This window comes from Harpia harpyja, chromosome 12 (genome assembly GCF_026419915.1).
Source record: "Harpia harpyja isolate bHarHar1 chromosome 12, bHarHar1 primary haplotype, whole genome shotgun sequence".
Classification (NCBI taxonomy): domain Eukaryota; kingdom Metazoa; phylum Chordata; class Aves; order Accipitriformes; family Accipitridae; genus Harpia; species Harpia harpyja.
Window position 1 is genome coordinate 12,998,559 of NC_068951.1, and position 20,936 is coordinate 13,019,494.

The 20,936-nt window shown below is 61.6% G+C and overlaps 2 protein-coding genes across 3 annotated transcripts; one reads left to right on the top strand and one right to left on the bottom strand.

Annotated features, from left to right (window-relative positions):
- The first annotated feature begins 3,141 nt into the window (after positions 1 to 3,141).
- Positions 3,142 to 16,626, top strand: POM121C (POM121 transmembrane nucleoporin C). Its single transcript, XM_052803176.1, is given in 14 exon segments — positions 3,142 to 3,190; positions 3,193 to 3,460; positions 3,543 to 3,758; positions 4,120 to 4,290; positions 6,192 to 6,272; positions 6,574 to 6,745; positions 7,801 to 7,892; positions 8,727 to 8,797; positions 9,531 to 9,655; positions 10,056 to 10,158; positions 10,482 to 10,655; positions 10,999 to 12,744; positions 13,473 to 13,601; positions 13,831 to 16,626. Coding segments are annotated over 14 exon segments (3,492 nt in total). The 3' UTR covers positions 13,926 to 16,626.
- A 152-nt stretch (positions 16,627 to 16,778) lies between these two features.
- NSUN5 (NOP2/Sun RNA methyltransferase 5) lies at positions 16,779 to 20,558 on the bottom strand. Of its 2 annotated transcripts, none has more exons than XM_052803177.1 (10): positions 20,409 to 20,558; positions 20,058 to 20,180; positions 19,807 to 19,981; positions 19,618 to 19,726; positions 19,200 to 19,338; positions 18,645 to 18,760; positions 18,055 to 18,233; positions 17,767 to 17,971; positions 17,537 to 17,689; positions 16,779 to 17,352 (listed from the first exon to the last, which is right to left on the bottom strand). In XM_052803177.1, the coding sequence occupies exons 1-10, from the start codon at positions 20,499 to 20,501 to the stop codon at positions 17,247 to 17,249; spliced, it is 1,398 nt and encodes a 465-aa protein (XP_052659137.1). In that variant the 5' UTR covers positions 20,502 to 20,558; the 3' UTR covers positions 16,779 to 17,246. The 2 variants fall into 2 exon arrangements, with proteins under 2 accessions (XP_052659137.1, XP_052659138.1); XM_052803178.1 differs by having other exon boundaries at positions 20,058 to 20,168; positions 20,409 to 20,550.
- Positions 20,559 to 20,936: the final 378 nt, after the last annotated feature.

The window sequence follows — 20,936 nt, forward strand, 5'->3', positions numbered from 1 at the left end:
CAGCCTTAACCCGGTCTCTGGCTCGGCACGAACATCCCCCCCTGCAAAGGAGCCTGCTGTGGTGCCAGGGGCCCCAGGGGTGCTGCTGGGTCGGGAGCCAGCTTTTGGGGTGCTGCTGGGCTTGGTGCTAGGTGTGCTCCCCCCTCCGGCAGGGGCACTGAGTGCCTTTGGCCACTGCAGGGCGGGGGGGAGCGTTCCCATGGGACAGCCCAGCTGGTGAGACCAGGGTGCCGGCAGCAGAACTGGGAGCAGCCGGCGGTGAGGAGGGAGTGGGGCGGACAGCAGGAGGGATGCTTCCTTGAGGTCTTGTCCCCCCATCCTGGGTCCCAAAAATGCCCCCCCAGCCCCGGAGCTGGGCTGCCCTGCCCTGACAGATCACTGTGTTCATGCCAGCAATAAACCCTCTGCAAGGTGCTGGGCACGGGTTTGGGCAACTGTGGTGCCACCACACAAGCCACCAGCTCCTGGGGATGGGGCGTGGCTCTAGAGCAGCAGCACAGTCTTTGGGGGGCAGTCGAGGTGCCCCAACACCAGAGCACGCTGAAGCCAGAGTGAGCAGCTCCCCATGCCCGCTCTCTCTGGGCTGGTGCCACCCCTGCGTCCTCGCCACCCTCTTTGGTGCATGGGGGATCGGTGCTGGCAATGCCATGGGCAGGGGCAGCTGTGGAGCTGGCTCTGGCCGGGGAACCTTTGTGCCTTGGAGCAGGGGGCTGGGAGGGCAGGGGGGTGTCTGCCAGCTCCGGCCCCCCACCTCATCTTGCTGCAGCAGGGACAGTGGCATCAGCCTGCTCAGCAATGTCCCTGTCCCCCACGGCCACTCCCATGGTCCTGCCGGTGCCCCTTGCAGGGCCAGGGTGTCCTTGCCAGCCTGGCAGCATCGCTGCCTGCACCCTGCCTTCAGGCAGCTGCCGCTTCCGGGGGGGAAGACAGCCAGACCAGCCCCCTCAGGATGCTGGGGGTGCAGGATTTGGCCTTTCTCCCTTTAGGAAGTGGTGGCATTGCCCAGAGTGGCTGGGCTATCACTGCGTGCTTTCCCAGTGATCTCCATCAGCCCTTGGCTGGCAGTCGGAGCAGTGGGACCCTCCTGCACTCCCATGCCCGGCCAGGCCATCACCATGGCCTCAGGGCTGCCACCCGCTATGCGCAGGAGAGCGCAACCATCCACCATGCAGGGACCTGGTGTCCCCGCATCCCCCAGCCAGCCCTGCTGCCAACACACCCACTCTGTGCCCCCAGCGTGCTGGGGACCCCTTGGGGACCTTGGGGCTCCCCCTGACTCCCCGCACCCTGCCACGGTCGTACCCTGACCTGCACCGGCTCCCCTCTGGATGCAATACCAACCATCCCGTTCCTGCAGGACACGAGGAGCCCCCAAACCCTCCCTGCTCTTTTGGGTAGGGGGGGTCTCACCTGTGCAGGGTACACCCAACTACCTCAGGCCTCCAGGCTGGGTCAGGGCCAGGTGGCGGCAAGGGGGTCGCGGTGGCGGCAGGGGCTCGGGGACAGCGGCACCGCTCAGCTGAAACCACTTCTCCTTCTTTTTGTATCTCGGTTGGGTGCTGGCGGGGGGCAAGCGTCCCCCACACGGTCCCCGGTGCTGGCGGCTGGCAATGGGGATGGCAGGGGTTCCCTTCCACTGCAGGTTGGGTTGGTTGTTTTTTTTTTTTCATTGTATGATAATAATTACTACATTGTGTGTTTTCAATTTTTCAATAAAGCCTTCAGCCCAGCCCTGCCGGCTCCGGGGTGGTTGGCAGCTGGGCTGTGTCACCGTGGGGGTCCCACGGCTGTGCTCAGCCCCCTGCAAAAAATAACTTGGGGAGGTGCTGTTGAGGTGACCCGGGTGATGTACTGGTGATGATGTCCCCCTCCTGGCTCTGTCCCCAGGGCCACCCTGCACATCATCTGTTGTTCCTTGGGAGGGGACCAGGACCTGGTCGCTGCTCAGCCCTGAGGAGCAGGGGTGGCTTTAGCCTCCCCACCACCCCAGTCCCTTTGGTGACGCTGCAGTGGGGGAGGGGGGGGTGTGTGCAGAGCACCCTGCCCTTCCCAGCTGTGCTGCAGGGTCACCCTGGCAGGGCCATCTCATGGGGGTCCTGCTGCTGGATGGCCTATGGGGGCCATGGACAGGGAGATGCTCAGGGGAATGTCCCCCCTCAGGTGTGACGCTGCAGCAGGACATCATGCTCCCGGGGTGCCCTCCCACCCTGGGCTGCAGGAGGCCCCGTGACAGCCTGTCCCTGCAGCTGTGGTCTGTCCCCACAGCTGTGTTCTGCAGGGTCCCTGCCATGGTCCCCTGCTCTGCAGGACACAGCAGGGCTGCAGAAGCTGCAGGCAGCTGGCAGGCAGCAGGGTGGGCAGCACTCCCCTGGATAGCCGTGTCCCCTGGGGACCCAGTGGCGCAGCCAGCCAGAATGTCCTTCCCACGGTCCCCAGCCCTGCCTTGCGGAGCAGGCTGCTGGTGGTGGCACCCTTCAGCCGGGGCAGGGGGTACAGGGGCTGGCCACACAGGGAGCTGCCCCTGCACCCGCTGGGGACCGGGGACAGGCAGGTGCCAGACTGAGGCTGCGGGCCCACGAGTGCCTGCGGCGTTGGGTCAGGGATGGGGACGTGCGGGGACACGCGGGTGACTGTAAGGGCTGAGACAGGGGAGACACAGAGGCTGGAAGGGTGCGGGGGGGCTGTAGGGGACAAGACGGGGACATGGAGATGGGGAGAGGGGGTACGCGGGGATCGGGATGGCAACGAGGACGCTGGTTTTGGAGTGGGGATGGGGAAAGGGGAATCTGGGTGGGGGGAGACATGGTCGTCAGGGTGGGACCGGGGGGGCTGTGGACAGGAGGACACCGCGGTCGGGGGGGGGAAGACCCGAGGGTCAGGGTGGGGGCGCGGGCACGCGGGCTGGGACGGGGCTATGGGGGCGGAGGTGGGGGACACAGCGGTCGGGCTGGGGGGATGGGAGGACACGGGGGTCCGAACGGGGTCACACGCGGATCGGGAGCGGGAAGGGGGAGGGGTCACCGCGGCGGGGACGGGGACCCGCGGGCGGGGACCCGGGGGCGGGGCGGGGCGCCGGAAGGGTCTGGCCCCGCCCGCCCCGGGCAAGCCCCGCCCCGGCGCCCACCCCGCCCCGCGCAGTGCATGCCGGGCGGCCGCGGCTGGCGGGCGGCTCGGTGCGGCGCGGCTCGGCGGCGATGGCGGGGGGTGGGCCGGGCGCGGGGCGCTGGGGGCGGCGGGGTGCGGCGGCGGCGGCCCTGGCCCTGGCCCTGGCCCTGGCCCTGGCCTGCCTGTTACTGCTGCGGGGCGCGCTGCTGGGCGCGGCGGCGTTGGGCGCGGCGGGGGCCTGGTGCGCGATGCGGCCCGGCCCGCCCGCGCCGCGCCCGCCCGGCAAAGCTGCCGCCAACGGGGGCCCGGCCGCCCGCGAGGGCCGGCCCGCGAGGGCCCCGCCGTGCCGCCTCGGGTAAGCGGGGCGTGGGGGTGGAAGGCCGGCCGGCCGGGGGAAGCCCCGCGCCCCGGCGGCGCTGACCCTTCTGTCCCCGCAGGGCCCCGCCGGCCGCCCCTCACTGCCCGCCGCAGGCTCCGCGCCGCCGGTACCCGCTGCCGCAGACCCGAAGCGCCATGCCGGTCGGCCTGCCCGCCGCCCGCTGGGAGGGCTGCTCGCCCAGGAGCGCGCCCTGGGCTCGCCGGGCCGGCCCACTCCGCAGCCCCGTCACCGTGAGGATCGCCCGGCCGGACGCCGGCCTGACCCGCTCCCTAGCGTGAGTACAGGAGTGGGGACTGGGCCCCGCTTCGGCCTCGCCTCACGGGCGGGCAGCGCCCGAGGAACTAACCCTTGACTGGGCTGACCCGGGAGAAACCAGTTACCTGGCCCTCAGCTGGTCCCACTGCCCAGAGCAGTCCCCTGGGGACAGCACACTGCTCCCGGCTAGCGGTGACCGCTCCATCCCCATCCCAAGCCTTGCTGCCCTGTGGGGAGGATTGGGCGATCCGAACCTTCGGGAGAGGCTGCACAGGAGAGCCCTCTCCCCGATTCCGTGGAAGCAGCCAGGGCACTGGGTGGGGGGATCCCACTCTGGGGATCCCAGCTTGCCTAACGCTTTGCCTTGCTTTGCCTCACAGCTTGGAGCAGCTGGTCTCACGCATGGCCTTCCCGGCCAACAGCAGCCTGGACCCATGTGCAAAAGAGACTGTGCTGAATGCCATCAAGGAGAGCAGGAAGAGGGCTGTGGAGCAGGAGGAGGAGGAGGAGGAGGACCAGGCTTTTGGGAACGATCAGGAGAGCAAGAGAAGGTAATAAGCCAGCAGTCCAGGTCACTGCCTACGTGTTGGGAAGGTCGTAAGTGACACTGGCGCTTCAGTGGTGACAAATGGAATGTGTCCTAGAGCGCGCTGGACCCGGTGTGACCAGGAGTCTGGGTTGGAAAAGTCCTGTGGGAATTGAACTGCAGAGAGGAAGCACACCCGATCACCCAGCCTTCTGGGCTGTGTTGGAAAGTCCTCCGAGAGTTCTTTTTGTCCTTGAGATCAAAGGGATGTGGTTTAGGTTTTTGTCTGGGCAAGCTTGTGGGTCAAGCGTGTTCCCTGGCATTGCTGGTGTTGGTAGAGGCTGGGGTGTGGATTGGGGAAGCCTGGCAGGGCTCCCTGGCAGGGAGGGTGGCCTCTGTCATCGCAGGGGTTTGCAGACCAGGGAAACTTGGTGTGAAATGCTGGTATCTGCCATAGGCTTATCATCTCTATTCTTCAGTCAGCCCCAGGCTCCCAGGAGAGACAGGATCCCCAAGTTGTACAGCCCCAACTGGAAGCATCATGCTTTAAAAGATCTGCATGCTTCCATTGTGCACTCTAGCTAGCAAAAGGAGGTAAAAACATGAGGGTAAACGAGAGACTATCTTCTGCTTTCGTTAGTCAAGGTCAGCGATTTCCAGCTCCAAGAAATGAGGGTGCGGTGTCTTTGCTAGTGCTCCGAGAAGGACAAGGCATAAATCCTGGGTGCCAAGGTCTGCCAGAACCTTTCTAACTACCTGGGCACAGCACTGCCTCGCTGTTCTTCTTTCTCCTCCTCTTTTTCATTCTTCCAGTTGTGTATGTGGAGGCCATTTGCCTCGTGCCCCGCTGCCCCTCACATGCCCGGGCTGCCTGCCTGGGCTTAAGCAGGGGAGCTGAGAGACAACAGAAGAGTGGCTTGGGCAGTGCCCAGGCACATTGTCCTGCGTGCTGTGCTGAGGCTGCTGCTAGAGTGGCTCTGAGAGCGCAGCGGGATTAGCGGCAGTTTGCAGGAAGCCACCAGCTGCCTTCCTGCTGCAGCAGGGCATGCCCTCCTCTCCTCCATCACTGGATTTCCCTCTACCTTTCAACTTTTACCTCAGCTTGGTGAGTCTGAGCCCCACTAGAGCTGAGCAGGATGACAACAGGATGGGTGCACAGACAGGATCGGCTTGGTTTTTTTCTTAATTCTGTTTTTTTTAACATGCCAATACCCAGCTCTGCCATGAAAGCCAATTTTGAGGGCATTAAATCCTGGCAAGCATGAAGAATGCTTGTAGGCAGAAAATCACGTGACCTTTGAGGGCAGAAAGGAGCCTGTGTCAGCTGGAGAGCGCTGGATTGCCTGTGCAACGGGGTCAGCGTGCTTGAGCTCGAGGGAAGCGCTTGGGCTAAGTGACAGGGCTGATCATACACCTCCAGCTCTGCTTCACAGCAGGGTTTGCTTTAAGACTTTTAGACTTCAGGTCTTCACCAAATCATTGTGGGAAGGGGTATTCAGTTTCTGACTCAAACAGTCTGGGGCACTGACTAGGAAGAGGTAGGAGATCTGAGTTTTGGAGCTCAGATCCATTCCAGAAACAACCTGCTGAGACTCTCTGAAATGTATTGGCTTAGAATAATGGATCTGAGCAAAGATTTCATTACATCAAAACTACTCTGCCCAGCAGGCATCTAGAGGAGCTGCTGGTGCTTGGGAGGAGGCAGCTCGAGTTGAGGGGTCAGTGAGGACAGGACCAGGTGGAGAGAAAATCCACAGCAGGATAGGGAAAACCTCTGTCCTTAGGTGTTGGGTGACAAGAAAAAAGCAAGGTTTGTGCTTTCTCAGTGCTGAGCCTGCCTGGAAGGGGTCTTTTCCCAAAGCTGGGAGGGCAGCCCCGTCTCTGTTGCCTCCACACTACCTCAGGCTTCTGCCCTCTCTCCCGCAGGCGCCACGATAGCACGGGAAGTGGGCAGTCGGCGTTTGAGCCTCTGGTAGCCAATGGTGCCCCTGCCTCTCTCATACCCAAGTAAGTGCCCATCCGGCCTAAAGCACCTGCTGTGAGCTGGGAGGGGGGGGTCTGAAAGCCTGTGGGCTCTGGAAGAGGTGCTTGACTTTTGCTTCGCGGGAGAGCAAGAGAGGCTGTGGCTGTGCCTTCAGTCTGTCACCCTGAGCACAGGCCAGTGGCCATAAGGGCAGTGCTGCTGTTGAGGCCTCTTTCCAAGCCCTGCACTGTGAGAGAGCGGGGTTGCTTTCCTCCACCCACCCTGCATTTAAAGTACCTGTAGGCAGAGTGGTGCGGAGCTCACAAAATCTTTAACCTCCTTTAGGCCTGGCTCTCTGAAGAGGGGCCTTGTCTCGTACTGCCTGGATGACTGCTCAAACAAGAGGTCACGCACCTCTTCCATGAGTTCCCTCAACAATACATATGCTGGCGGGATCCCCAGCTCCATCCGCAATGCCATCGCCAGCTCCTACAGCTCCAGCCGGGGCCTCTCACAGGTAGGAAACAGCCTGCCGAAGGCAGCGCCAGAGCCCAGTGCAGTGGCTCAACCCTCCTCTGGGATCACCCCATGTAACTCACACCCTGGGCTCATAAGAAGAGAGCAATGTCGCTGGGTGCCTGGCAGTGAGCACTGCAGGGAGTCTCCAGCGCAGCTCAGCCAGGCAGTTTCACCTCCTCCTGGGTTAGGCAGGCTGCCAGGCTGGCAGCAGCAGGCAGCGATGTTACTTATCCTTCAGTGCGCAAAGCTGGAGGAGTCCCCAGGCTGAGCTGTCCTGCTTTAGTGCTTGTTCTACATCGACGCAAGAAGGAGGCTTTTTTTCCCCTCCCTACTCAGCCTTGGCCAGTCTGCTAGGGTAGATAGATCCAGGTGAAAGGAAAAAAAAAAAAAGTCACTTTGCTGCCACCTTTTCAGCTGTAGTCAGGACGTATTGGAGCTGTGCACTCCCACTTTGACCCAGGTCCCCTCAGCAGCTGCTGACCTTTAATAAAACACTGCTTACATCCTGGGTCAGGCTTGCAGATGTGACAGTGGGCCGTAGCCATGCCTAACAGAACTCTGCAGTCTGCGTGGGGAAAGGTTTCTTGCAGGATATATTGGTAGGGAAAGGTTTCCTCCAGCTGGGGCTAGTCTAAAATCCTTGAGGTGGGATCCATCCGCTCTGAGCTCCTGGTGAGGAGGTGGCCTGTACCTGCCAGAGCAGCCCTGTGCATGTGAGGGTGTTTGCGGCAGCCAGGCAGCCTCTGTCTGTGCCATACAAAGGTAAGAGCTGGCATCTGGCCATCAGCATTCTCCTTCCCCATCCTCTCAACCAGGCTGTAACGAGCCTGGAGGCCGCTTGCTCCCAGAGCGGATTCACTTTGGGCTGGCCAGACTTTGCATTCCACGGAACGTGGAAGGGAGTTAAGCGATGTTGAAGCAAAAGAGGTTCTGGACTTGTTAGCCACGGACCTGGGAGATGGGATTTAATCTGTGGGCAAGCAGGAGGATTGGAGGCTGTGCTCCCTGACAGCCCCCGTACTGAGTTACTGCTGGTCTCTCTCTGTGTTCCAGCTGTGGAAGAGAAGTGGTGTGAGCATGTCCCCACTGTCCAGCCCAGCGTCCTCCCGCTCCCAGACACCAGAGTGGCCTCTCAAGAAAGCCAGGTAACTAGCCGCTCGCTCAGTGAGCACCTGCTCGTTGATGCCAGCCAGGAAGAGAGCAGTCACTTCCACTGGAGCCAGGACAGTCCAGGCCCCTTTCTGAGACGTGGCTGCTGGGTCACCCACTGGTGTGGAAACCCCCTCGTGTCAATTGGCATCCCTGCCGCCTTGTTACACTGTGGTCCTGGCAGCAGCGCTGAGATGCACCATCCCTGCCCTGCTCCCAGGCCAGGTTAGAGATTTAAGGGCTCAGGTTGCTGCAGAGGTGACGTTGCCTTGTGGCATTGGCATGGCCTGGGTTGCTGTTTGCCAAAATGTTGGGAAGAGACAGGCCCTGATTTTTGCCATCTCCTCAAAATCAACTAACAGGAGCTGCAGTAGGGGTTATATTTTAGCGCCTGCCTCGGAGCACAGGCCCTTGTTCTCCTCTCTCCTGGCTCAGAGAAGGACCTGAGCTTATGTCAGAACTAAAACTGACATAACCACCTGCCCTGGCAATAGGGTGGGTCCAAGCCAGGGACCTGCAAGGGGCAGCAGCTTCCATCTGGGACCCCCAGCTGCCGCCCTGAGGCTGACTTGTCCTGTGGAGGGTGCTCAGGCTCAGCAGCCTGACCAAGCTGGGGTGCTGGAGAGGGGAGCAGCTCCTCTGCCTGGAGCTGCTGTCAGGCTGGTGTGGTGAGGGCAAGGCTGTTGTCCTGAAGTCTGTTGTTTGGCGGAGGCAAAGAAACACACCAGGGGTGCTGGTGGGAGTCCTTAGTGCCTTCGGTCTTGTCCTGCTCCCTGGGGACAGGGCTAAGCCTGGGGTTGACCCTAACTGGCTCTCTCCCACTTGTGCAGGGAAGAGGAGTTGCATCGCTCCAACACTTCCACTCCAGTGAAATCAGACAAGGAGCTGCAGACAGAGAAAGGTGAGCGTAGGTGGGCCCCAGCTCTGTGCCCGGGTTGGATGGGCCACCAGTGTGAGCAAGCAGCAGGACAGGAGGTAGCTGAAGTCCGCAGGTGGGATTGGCTTGAGCTGTCACCTGGAGACTAGGAACGTGCTGGTCCCAAGGCGGTGGCACTTCTGCTGGCCTCAGCAACTGCCTTAAAGGATTTCCAGGTGATAAGCAAGGGGTGCTGACAGTGTTGGTGTGCTAGCAGATGCCTGGGAGCTGGCTTGCAAGGGGGAACACCAGCCCCCAAGCCAGCATGGGTCCAGGTGTCAGCCTTGGGGCAAGATCTGCTGTGGTACAAGTAGCACCCTGATCAAATTCCAGGCTGAGCTTATTCCAATGCTTCCTCAGCTAAAATGGAGAGTAAATCCTTTGTGCCCATCTCAGATAGGGTCCTGTGGCATAGCGCTAGATGTGGCTCATGCAATTTGCGTGGTTTGTAGTTTGGGTAGGCAGTGTGCGAGGGACCATATGTGGAGGTGGGAAGGGGCCACTGCCCCAGCGGGCTCTTGTAACAGACTGCCCTGGGATGTTTTGCGGCCAGCTGCTTTTCCAGGGCATCGCAGCCTTGTTCTCAGCTTGAAGCCATGCCCCTGTCTCTGCCCTCTGAGATGGGTCATCCAGAGAGGAGTCAGAAGGGACAGCCCTGTTGGTACAAGCCAAACGCCTCCTCTGCCTGGAGCTGGTCCTGACTTGTCTCCTTCTGTAGTGGTGGAGACGCCAGTGCGGAAGAAGCAGAATTCCCTGAGCCCACCATCCATGTCGGGGAGCAGCGGGAAGCGCAAGCGAAAGATCCAGTTGCTGTCGTCTCGCCGGGGGGACCAGCTGGCGCTGGTACGTCGCTGTCTCGCAGCCCCTTTTGCCCTCCTCTGGCGATAGAATGTGCTCACTGCAATTTCTGCAGGGCTGGGGGGAGACTGACCTGCCTGCCCTCAGGAAGGAGGCCCCGTCCTTGGCCGAGTGGGAAGTGACGCTATCCCCAGCCCCAGTGTCTGGTGGGCTGTGCGTGATTGTGCTGCCTGCTGCCGGACCAGGTAATGGCCTGGGGAAGGCCTGCCGTGCCCTCAGCGCCAAGCCGGGGGCCAAAATGAATGGGGATCGGAGCTCCGCGGTAGCGTGCTGTGGCAGAACCACCTGCTTCACGGGTCTTGCGACGGCCAGCCTTCACCACACATTCAGAGAGGCTCTGCCGGCTTCCCTGAGAAGGAGCTAAGCTGCTGCTCTCTCTTGGCAGCCCCCACCACCTCAGCTGGGCTACTCCATCACGTCAGAGGACCTGGATGCAGAAAAGGCGGCAGCATTGCAGTGGTTCAACAAAGTCTTGGAGGATAAGGCTGGTAAGGACAGCCTGGGAACGTGGAGGGGACAGCAAGGAGAAGAAACCCAGGGCCAGGGCTGGCAGGGCAGTGGGGTGTCTGCATAGCACAGCCTGGGGAAGCTCCTGGGCCAGTCCTGCCTGGTACTCGGGTCTGGGAATGCTCTTGGTGCCTTCAGACTCAGGAGAGCTTGTGCCCTAGAGTCCCCAGGGTGATGAGTGAGGTTCCCCAGGGCCAGAGCTGCGGGATGTTCATGCAGTTTCCCTACCCACTGGGGAAGCTCCGCTAAGGAGTAGTCCCCTACAGTGAGTTGTGGGTCCTGATTTCTTGCTCCTTCCCAGTAGATGTGGACCCCAGCACCACTGCAGAGACTACGCCTGTGTCCAGGCCACTGGCGTTCACCGTGACGTCCCCGGGGCCTGCGCCTGCCTCGACAGCTCCTGCCCCGGCCAGCACCAACTCACTCCTGGACAGCCTGAAGAAGATGCAGAGCAGCCAGGCTGTGCCCACGCCAGCAGGTGAGGAGGAGGGCTGGCAGAGTGGGACTTTGGCAGAGCAAGGCAGGCACGGAGGGAGTTCTGTGTTGCCTCTGTGGGAGGCAGGTGGCAAAACTGCCTGTTCAAATGCTCTGCTGGCAGCGGAGCTGGCAGGCATGTCTTGGGGTGGAGGGGGTGGCAAGTTTGGGGATGCTGAGCCCGTGGACCTGTTGGGAGCTGCAGTAAGTATGGAGGGCTGGGTCTGTCTGGTATGGGCAGGTGCTGCTCCACAAGCCTTTGCAGCAGTGGGGTGGGTGCCTGGCAGAAGGGCTGTCTGGCTGTAAGTGACCCCCTGTTGCTTAATAAGCACTCTCCCCCTTTCCAGACTCCACTGGAGCTGTGGTAGCATCCCAGCCGCCTTCATCAGCTGCACAGCTGCCTGCTCCTGCTGTATCGCTGGAGTCGAGTTCTCTGCCTGCCACCTCTGCTGAGACCAAGCCTGTGCCCGTGTTGAGCACGCCTGCCCCTACTGCCCCCGCTGCCTTGGGGGTGCAGGCCCCCAGCAGTCTGGCACCTCCTGCGTTGACAGAGCTGGGCCAGACCCCCAGCAAACCTCCCTCCTTCCCGAAGCCAAGCATCCTTTTTGGGATGCTGAACACCCCACCTGCCAGCCAGGCAGCAATGACTGCAGCTGCTGCTGTGCCCACCACGACCACTGCTGTGCCCACCACGACCACTGCTGTGCCCACCACGACCACTGCTGTGCCCACCACGACCCTTGTCTTTAAACCCATCTTTGGTGCTTTGCCGAAAAGCGAGAGCACAGCACCCTGTACGGCTGTCATCTCCACCACAGTCACCGTGTCTGCAAACTCAGGCCCTTCCTCAACATCCTCCACCACCACCATGTTCAAGCCTATCTTTGGCAGCGTCACCACAGCTTCATCTCCAGCGAAGGCCTCTCCCTTTGCCTTCAAACCAACGTCACAGCCGGCCTTGGCTGCAGATCTGCCAGCAGCCTCCACGACTACCCTGGCAGGATTCACAGGTCTCCCTAACGTCATCTTCACCACCGCAGCTACGACTGCCACTACGCAGAGTTCTTCCACAGATGCCACTATTAAACCTGTCTTCAGCTTTGGACTCAACCCCCCCGCCTCCACTGGCCCCACTGCCAGCCTGACCGTCTCCGCTGCCACGTCCACCAGCACGTCTCAGCCCTTCCTGTTCGGGGGCCCAGCCAGCTCAGCTCCCAGCACAGAAACCAGCTTTGCCACCCCAGGGCCTGTGTTCCAGTTCGGAAAGCCACCTCCAGCCACGGTCACTGCCACCACCAGTGTCCCAGGAGGCCCTGCCTTTGGCCAAGCACCTTCAAACTCAACAGCTCCTACCACCACTGTGGGCTTTAGCATATTTGGGGGCACCACGCTGACCTCTTCTACCCCAGCCACCACAGGTCAAGCAACGTTGACGTTTGGCTCGTCTGTTTCAGCTTTTGGCAGTTCCTTCAGCACAAATGCGAAGCCGCCACCACTGTATCCCGGCACAGCAAGTCAGCCCGCCTTCAGTGCTGGTGCTGCGGAGAGCCAGCCGCCTGCCAGCAAGCCCGCTGCTGGCCCCGTCACCTTTGGCCCCCCGTTCAGTTTTGGAACCCCTGCGGCCCAGTCCCCTGCTCAGCCGGCATTCGGCAGCAGTGCTCAGCCAGCCTTTGGCACAACCAGTACCCAGGTTTCCTTCGGCACCAGCAGCACTCAGGTGGCGTTTGGAACCACCACGTCGGTCTTCTCTTTTGGGACAGCCACCTCCACCACCGCCAGCTTCGGTTCCACCACGCAGACCACGAGCAGCAGCACTGGCACCGCTGTCTTTGGCACCACCCCTTCTCCTTTCACCTTTGGGGTGACTGCCCAGCCGGGCCCCTCTGCCAGCACCTTTGGGATCAGCGCGCCCACCCTGAGCACCGGCTCCCCCGCCGTGGGGTTCAGCTTCGGGGCTGGGCAGAGCGGGGCAGCCCCGGTGGCAGCGCCGTTTGGCTCTTCCCTGACGCAGAGCACGCTGGGTGCACAGAATCAGAGCACTCCCTTCGCCTTCACTGTGTCCAGCACGCCCAACAACAAGCCGGTGTTCGGAGGTGAGTCGGGGCAGATGGGTTTTCTCCAGGGGTGAAGGGCAGGGCTAGATTTAGGCAGCAGCTTTCCTGCTTGGACCTTGCTGAGCTCCCCAGGCTCAGCAGCCCTAGAGGGGCTGATGCTCATGCTGTGCAGAGCCTTGCCATGTGAAGGGAAGGCGCTTCTGTCACTCATCCAGGTCCCCAGCCCTCGGTGATGGAGGGGAATCCTTAAATTCTGCTCCTTGGCCCCTCTGAATGCACCCTGGCTTTGCCTGAGTGCTGAGCCCAGCCAGGTGCCTGGCAGAAGCCAAGGTCTCGCCAATGCTTAAAAACAATCTGGAGCTTCTTGGCGAGTAGAAACGCTGCCAGCCAGTGATTGCAATCGCTTTTTGCTTGCTCTCTGAGGTTTTCCCTACTGCTTTGCACCCTCGCTGGGCTGTCTCACCTCCCACAGAGCTGAAACCCACAGGCTGAGCAACCACTTGATCTAGAAAGACAGAGGCTCTTGTTCCTCCCTGGCCTGCAAATCCTCCTGTACTGCCTTGCTGGCAGGAGAGCCCAGGGATTACCATGAGGGTGCAACTTCTTGCATTAAAAGGGCTTCTCAGGTGAAGAGACTGGTCCTGGGGAACTGTGGTGCTTCAGCCCCTGGAGGGAGATCTGTGCCTACTGTGGGTGCCACCAGCTCCCAAAGGCCAGGCTCTTCCTCCTTTGCCGACCCCGGCTCACAGTGGCGTATTGCTTTCCAGGAACTCCTGCGCCCACCTTCGGGCAAAGCACGCCCGTGCCAGGAGCAGTGGGGAGTGGAAGCAGTAGCCTTTCCTTTGGGACGCCTAGCGCTCCTGCCTCGGGCTTCGGAGGAGTCGGCGCTTCCTTTGGTAAGGAAGGAGTTGGTGCTTTGGCCTTGCAGAGCTGATGGGTCATGTTGTCCCCTTGGGCTGGGGATGGTGGAAGGGCCAGGCTGTGCTCTGGAAGACATCATGGGTGGTACCTGCTGGGCTCTGGGGGTTGCAAAACCTTCCATTCCCCCCGGGACAGGGATTATGATACACCCCCTGCCAGCTCTGAGTGAGGCTGCAGAGACCTGAGTAACCTTTCTGCTTCCAGGTTCATCCACCCCAGCCTTTTCCATCGGAGCAGGATCCAAGACAGGCGCTCGCCAGCGGCTGCAGGCACGGAGACAGCACACCCGCAAAAAGTAACCTCTGGTGCTGCTGGGCCCCTGCCGCCGGCCTGCACGAGGAGCCCCTGCACTCGCATGGGGGGCTCCGGTCTAGAGTCGTCCCTGTGGCGGGATCAGTGGTGATGGGGCCAGGTTCCCTGTCTCTGATGCCAGCCAGAGACCATGCTGGGTGGCAGTGACTGGGGTGGGACAGGATAAACCAAACTCTTCTTACTTGAACAGGTTCACAGCCAAGGCTGGATGAACCTCTGTACATATCTGCAGCGTTTCCTCCCTCACTTTATTTTGCCATGTTTCATAACGTGTAAATTTTTCCCCATTTGCTTCTTCTAGCTGTTCCCATGCTTTCCTCCCCAGCCCCCCGACAGTCAGCCCCCTCCCCTGTGGCATAGCAGCTGGCAGAGCTGCACGTCTCCACTCGGAGCCTGGCTGGAGACATGCTGCGTTCCTGCTGGCTGCCGTTCCAGGCTGCTGAGGGATGCTGTCTTCACCAGGTCCTGAAATCTTTCCCCATTGTTTCATCCCATGGACTGGTGAACACACTCCCTCTGGCTTCATTGCTGTCCCTGCAGAACACGAGCCGGGGTTAGTGCCAGCCAGGCCTGGGCGTCTCAGTGCCATGGGCAACTGACCCAGCTGCAGCTGGGTGACGACCCCCTTGCTGTGACTTACATCTCCCATCAGACCTCCAGCCGAGGACGTGCTGTAGCCTGGGACCTCGGCTGGAGGCATGGGTTGGGGATGAGGGTCCCTCCACCCTCTCCCAGCTGCCGAGCAGCCCTGCCAGGCTGCGGACTCCCCCCACCCTGCTCGTGTAAAGCCCCCTCTGTTTTGCTTTATTTGCGCTCCTGTTTCAATGCGCTTGTTGAATCGAGTTTGGAGGAAGAACTGAACCGTGTGTGTGGCGGCATGTTGGTTATGCCGGATTTGCTGTTTGGAGTTTCTTTTTTTTGTGGGGCACCTGTCCCTTTGTGGGGGACGCGCCCTAGCTAATTGGGTGTTGACAGTAGCATCACTGCGTGGCTGCTCGTGCTGGGGGAGTTGTCCCTTCGTTGTCGTGACTGAAAGGCAGGCAGCAGGGGTTGGGGGGATGGGGCCTGGACCCCCAGGCGTGGGGGCCCCAGCCCTGGCAGTCTCTCCCTTCCCTTCCCCTCTCTCTCACCTTGGGGTGCTCTGGAGCCGCTAATGGAAGGAGTCCAGAGCGGATGGGTTTCCACCCCCCTCCCCAAATCCAAATTGTTTTTCGTTTTTAGCTCATACCCCTCCTTTCGGGTTTTACCAGCTCCTAGGAGCTACGGTGCTGCCTCCCTTGTTCCCATCAAGCCAGGAGTGGGGCCCTTCCCCTGCCTGGGAGCTCCTGTGGGAAGAGACTGCCAGAGTCAGGGGTCATCCAAGAGCTGCCCCCCACTCTGTCCCTGGCGAGGGATGGGCACCCCTGCCCATGGGCTCCCCACCACTTCCAGGAGTGCTTTGCTGCCGGGTTTTTTACTCTCCGAGCCGTGTGAGTGTGTGTGTCTGCTGAAGTCTAAATTAAAAAAAAAAAAAAGAAAAAAAAAATTGCAAACAAATATTTAAACGTTTTTTAACAAAATAAAAATTTATTTTTATATTTAAGCTGAATTGCCTTTGAATTCCTTCAAGCTTGGTTCAGTGAGGTTGCCAGACCCTGCAGTGCTGTTGGTAGTGTTTAGCTGTGCTGTCGCAGCCTGGTGAGGAGCTGGCCTGTGCCCTGGCTCTGCCCACAGGAGCTAGCTGTGCTGGGGAAAGGCAGCTATATCCCGTGGGCTCTGCCGCTGTGCGCTCCTCCTGGCCTGTAACAACATCTTAATTTTAAAATGTGATGTATGTGGATGTGACTAAACTTTTTTTTTTTATTTCTCTGAGGATGAGGAGCAGGAGCTCTTACGCCTTACGGTGACGAGTGGTTTTCTTGTCTGCCAGGAACAAGGTGTCTCTCCCAGCAGGTGGAAGGAGGGCAGGTGGCTGGGTTCTGTGCGGTGCAGAGGGGACATGGCCCCTTAGCGAGTGGGGGCAGAGGATGTGCCAGCAGGCACCTGCTGCTGGTGCTGTCAGGGCGTTTCTAGCCTTCCCCTACCAGCACAGCTGAGGGGGTGCAGCAGGCTGTTAGAGCAGGGCAGACCTGTGCAGGAATCAGCCTGGGCAAACGTGTCCTTGGGGTTTGAGAAAAGGGTTGAAAAGGGGTTAGTGCACAAGGGCTGCCCCTGGCGATTCCTCCCTCTGCCCCGGGCAGGGTGCTGAGCCAGGAGGGTGCTTGCTCCCCAGCCGTCAGGGCTGGCAGTGGCCTGAGGCAGGACGGTGGCTCCGTGGCGAGGGAGCTGGGAGCCTGGGGCTGGGGTTTGCTCAGATCAACTCCAGCAAGACCCATGTGGCAGAGGGAGGTGGGGGATGAGCAGGGTACAAGGTGAGGGCACCCTGGGCAGCACTGGCTGTTGGTGCTGCCCCCAAAGTAGCTGGCCTATTTAGGTCCCAAGAGCCCAGCCGGGCAAGGAGCCAGGCTGTGTCCCTTCCCCACCACACAGACTCTGCTGGGAGAGACCCATGTGACTGGGCTGCCGTATGTGGCCAGGGGGAGGCTGGGTTTTAACTCAAACTGAAGACTTGGATCATTCCTGGTGTGGCTGATGAGGATTTTAGTGTGAATGTGCAATTTTTTTCCTTGCTTCTTATGTCCCTGGTTTAAAATAAAAAGATTGTGTTCACATCTGCCTTGCCTGTGTTTGATTCCTGGGCCTGAGCAGGGCCAGGCATTGCTTGTGATCATTACCATTTCACTTTTTTCCCCCCACTTTGCCTCCATTTTGAGCAGTGGCAATTTCAGGGCAAGACTGCACAAACATGCTGGGAAACACAATGAGGAGAGAGAAACTTTAATCTATTTCATCCCTACAGTTAAAGGCTTTTCTGAAACCCTGCATTGGGCTGGGGTAAGTATTTTTAGGAGGGGGGAACATGGTAAACTAACACCCCCAGCTGGAGCACTCCAGCCCTGCAGTGTGCAGAAATGGGGGTGTTGCCGGACACTGGTGCTGTCTGCTGACTTCCCAAGGCTGCCCCAGCCCTGGTCTGGCTTTGGGGGCAAACCTTCTGCTGGGGGCTGGTGCCAAGGGCCAGGTCCAGTTCCCCCCGCCCCCCGGCAATAGGGTGGCCCTGGGGGTTGGCACTCGGTCCCAGGGGAGCAGGGCCTTACAGAATGCCACCAGAGCTGCAGCTGACACAAAGCTTTACTTGTGTTCAGTGGCCCCACTGTTGTTCAGGCAGCAGTGGCAGAGTGTTCCCCGCCAGCCCCAGCTGGGCACTGTGCAGTCCTAAAAACGTTGTTTCACTCCTTCACCCGCTGCTTTTTCCTCTTCCTCTTTGTAGGAGCTGCTTTTGGCTCCATTCCCTCTCCATGCTGTGGGTTCTCCTCAGCTGCCGCAGGCAGGTAGCTGCGGACAAGAGCAAACAGCCTGAACCATGCACCCCAGTCCCTGCTCACCACAGTACCATTGCTCCTACCCTCGCCTCCCACACCTGCTACAGCCAGGTCCCTCCATCTTCTCTCCTCCTGAGCCATGGTCCCCCCCCAGAAGCTGCTGGAGGCAGGCAGAGCCCCCCAGGCCCTCCTCTCACCTGGGGGCAGCAGTCCCTTCCCCTTGCCGCTCCAGGACAGCCACAAAGAAGCCATGGGTGAGTGTATCTGCAGGAGAGGCGCGGAGGCAGCTCTCTGCCCTGGAGAAGGCAGCGAGTCCTCGGCAGGGCCAGGAAGGGAAGGCATTCACCAGCCTGTAGCATGGGACAAGGGTCAGGACCAAGCCCTGCAGCACCCTGCGCTGTGTCCCCCCCCACCAAGGCAGACACACCTGAAGGCCGAGCCCCACTCCTGTAGCACAGCCTGCACCACATCCTCATTCTCCTCCCGGTGCAGCGAACAGGTGGAATAGACCAGGCGCTGGAGAGCCGGGAAGCTCAGGGCATGGCTCAAAACCTTGCGCTGGAAGCCGGCCAGCGCCTGCAGCCGCTCAGCACTCGGGGCAGCCTCCTCCCTCGGCACCCGGTTCACCATCCCTGTGGGGACAGCAACTGTCACCCACGGGTCCTCACACCCAGAGCCCAGCTCCAGGTGGGGCAGCTGGAGGCCTGTGTGTTACCTGAGCCACTGCAGGATGGGTCGAGGAGGATATAGGTCACCTTGCTGTACTTGGGGTCTCTGGGATCCACAGTCAGGAAGTCCTGCTGGGCCAGCTGGAAGCTGGTGACCCCAGCCCGCATCAGCATGGTGTTCATGGTGGCCAGGCGCTTGGTGTCCACGTCAAAGGCAAAGATCTGGCTGAAGGCAGAGCCCAGCACCCAAAAGAGGCATGAACATCCCACCCGGCCCCAGGAACCACACTGACAGCGACAGGCTGCCCCAGCAGCCCCAAACACTGGCCATCGGCCAGGCAGGCAGAGCTCAGGAGCTGCTCCCCCAGGCAGGAGTACTGAGCAGGGCCGGGGTCAGGCAGGGGCTGGGAATTGAACCCCTCCATGACTTCACATCCCCTCAGGCCCTTCCAGTAGCCCAGCACTATCAGAGCCACCAGCCCACCTAGGGAGAAGTGGGCATCAGCCTGAGTCGGCGGTGCAGGGTGACAGGCTGCAGCTCTTCCTGCCACCTTCTCCCTGTGCTCTCTGTGGGTTCGGGGGGACCAGGGCCACCTGCACCCCTTCCCTCCCTGCCAGCACACAAACCTGCCCTCACCCCTTGTTCTTCAGGATGGCAGCCAGGTGGCTGGTCTTGTTCCCAGGAGCAGCGCAGGCATCGATGACGTGGGAGCCAGCAGCAGGGCTGAGGAGGAAGGCAGGGAGGCAGCTGGCCTGCAAGAGGGTAAAGCTCCGTGAGAGGTACAGGCAGCAAGCACCCCTGGCCCCTCCTCAGGGCATGGCTGACGCTGCGGGGTCGCAGACAGCCACAGACAACACTGGGCCAAGTCCACCACTAACATCTGCCGCTGGAAGCCTCTGCCCGGCTCCCAGCCCCGCACTCCTCCCTGCTGCTGGTCCCCAGTTCCCTACGGGGTGTTTTTACAGCCCAGTTCAGAGCAATTCATCCTGTACCTACAGGCTACAGAAGCAAAACTGCTGGGGAACCCCATAGCTGCAGGCTGCATTCACAGTTTCCACTCAGACTTCAAGTGCTGCAGCAAAGCTGGCCCAAACCCAGCCCTTGGCATGGAGGAAGGGGCCGACCCTCCACCCCTGTCAGTGGTTTCCCCCCCCCCGCCCACTGCAGCCTCCTGCTCTCCAGCTCCCCCACCTTGTCCTGCAGAATTATGTGTCCTGAAGTGTACAGGAAGTTGTCATGGAAGTCTGTCGCCGGAGGGAAAACCAGCAGCTCCGGGAGATGAAGATCCAACAAAAATTTCTTCCCGGAGAGGGCCCTCAGTTCCTCCACACTGCCCACAAGGCACAGGGAGGATGAACACACAGCCGCGCTTCACCATGCCCACGCTAGAGCCCAGGCTGAGAACCCCCTTCACCCCACACCTCCTCTCCACTTCGGCACCAAGCAGCACCCAGAGGGGCAGACAGTAAGAGCGGGGAGTGACAGAGACCCCAAGCTGGACACCATAAGCACCAAGACCAGCAACCCTTCAGCCCACAGGACCTCTCCCCAAGCCCCTGCCGCTCGCTCACGTCCCAGATAAGGTGGGATGGCAGAAAGAAATGCTCACCTGGCTGCCTTGCCCAGGTAGGAGTAGCCCTGGCGCTTGAAGAAGTCAATCGCATCGTCGACACAAGTCTTCAGGGTGTTGACTCGGACGTAGCGTGGTATCTGGCAGGCTGGGGGAGCCAGCCAGGTCAGACACAACCCACCACTGCCGCCAGCACAGGGAGACCACCCTGCCCCGAGGCCCACTCACCTCCGGGACACGCTGCCTGCACCGGGGCCAGGAGGTCCTCGTTGCGGCTCACCTTCTGCTGCACCTTTAGGCGGGCCAGCTCAGCCTCCAGCCGGGCCCGGTGCCGCCGGGCCAGCGCCTTCCAGCGGCCCCCGCACTTCAGGCCCTTGCCAAAGAGCAGGTCGTACACCAGTACCTGCGGGGACGCGGGTGAGCCCGGCCCCGCCAGCCCGGGCCCCGCCGCCAAGGGGCCGCCCCCCGGCCCCCCTTACCTTCGCCAGCGGCAGCGGCAGCTTCTTCTCGGCCCGCAGCAGCGCGGCGCCGGCGAGCAGCTTCTCCAGCACCGAGGAGTAGCGGAGTGTCTCGGACACCAGGGCGTACAGCTGCCGGACGTGCTGTGGGGCGGTCAGGGGCTGCCCGGGGACGGGGCCCGAGCCCGCCGCCGACCCCGCCGGGCCTCTCCGCCTCGGGCCTAGACCCACCCCCCTCCGGGTCTAACCCCCCCCCCGGGCCTAACTCCCACCGGGCCTCCCCACCTCGGGCCTAAACCCCACCAGGCCTAACCCCCACCGGGCCTACCGCTTCCGGCCTAACCTCCCCCCAGGCCGCTCCCCGCCCCGCACCGGGAAGCGGCTGTTGTACACCAGGGTCTTAATCCCGCCGTCGCCGCGCTCCAGCCCCTCCAGGACGGCGGCGGCCGCGCGGTAGAGCGCCATGTCCCCGCCGGGCCGCGTGCGACCGCTGCCACTTCCGGCGGTACGACCTCCCGGCCGGTAGGGGGCGAGCGGCGGAGGCAGGGCCTGGCGGGGCCCCTCGGCGGCCGCCGGGGAAGGGGGCGGGCCCGGGCCCCGGGCCCCGGCCCCCTGGGCCGCGCGGCCGGCGGGCGGAGGCCGCGGGCGGGCAGCGGCTGTGAGGGCAGCGCGGGTGGCCTGCTGTGGAGAGACGTGCCGTCCCACCGGTGGGTCCCTCTGGCGCACTGACGTCGTTAGCGCTTGTGGGCCCCGGTGAGGCCCTGCGGCGGGACGGGGTGCTGGAGTAAGACACACGAAGGGACAGCCCGGCCCTGGAGAGAAGGACTGTGCTTCTGGGAAGGATAAAGGATAGCGGGGGCGACCGCGGTGACGCCACGTCCCGGGCCCCCCGACACATCT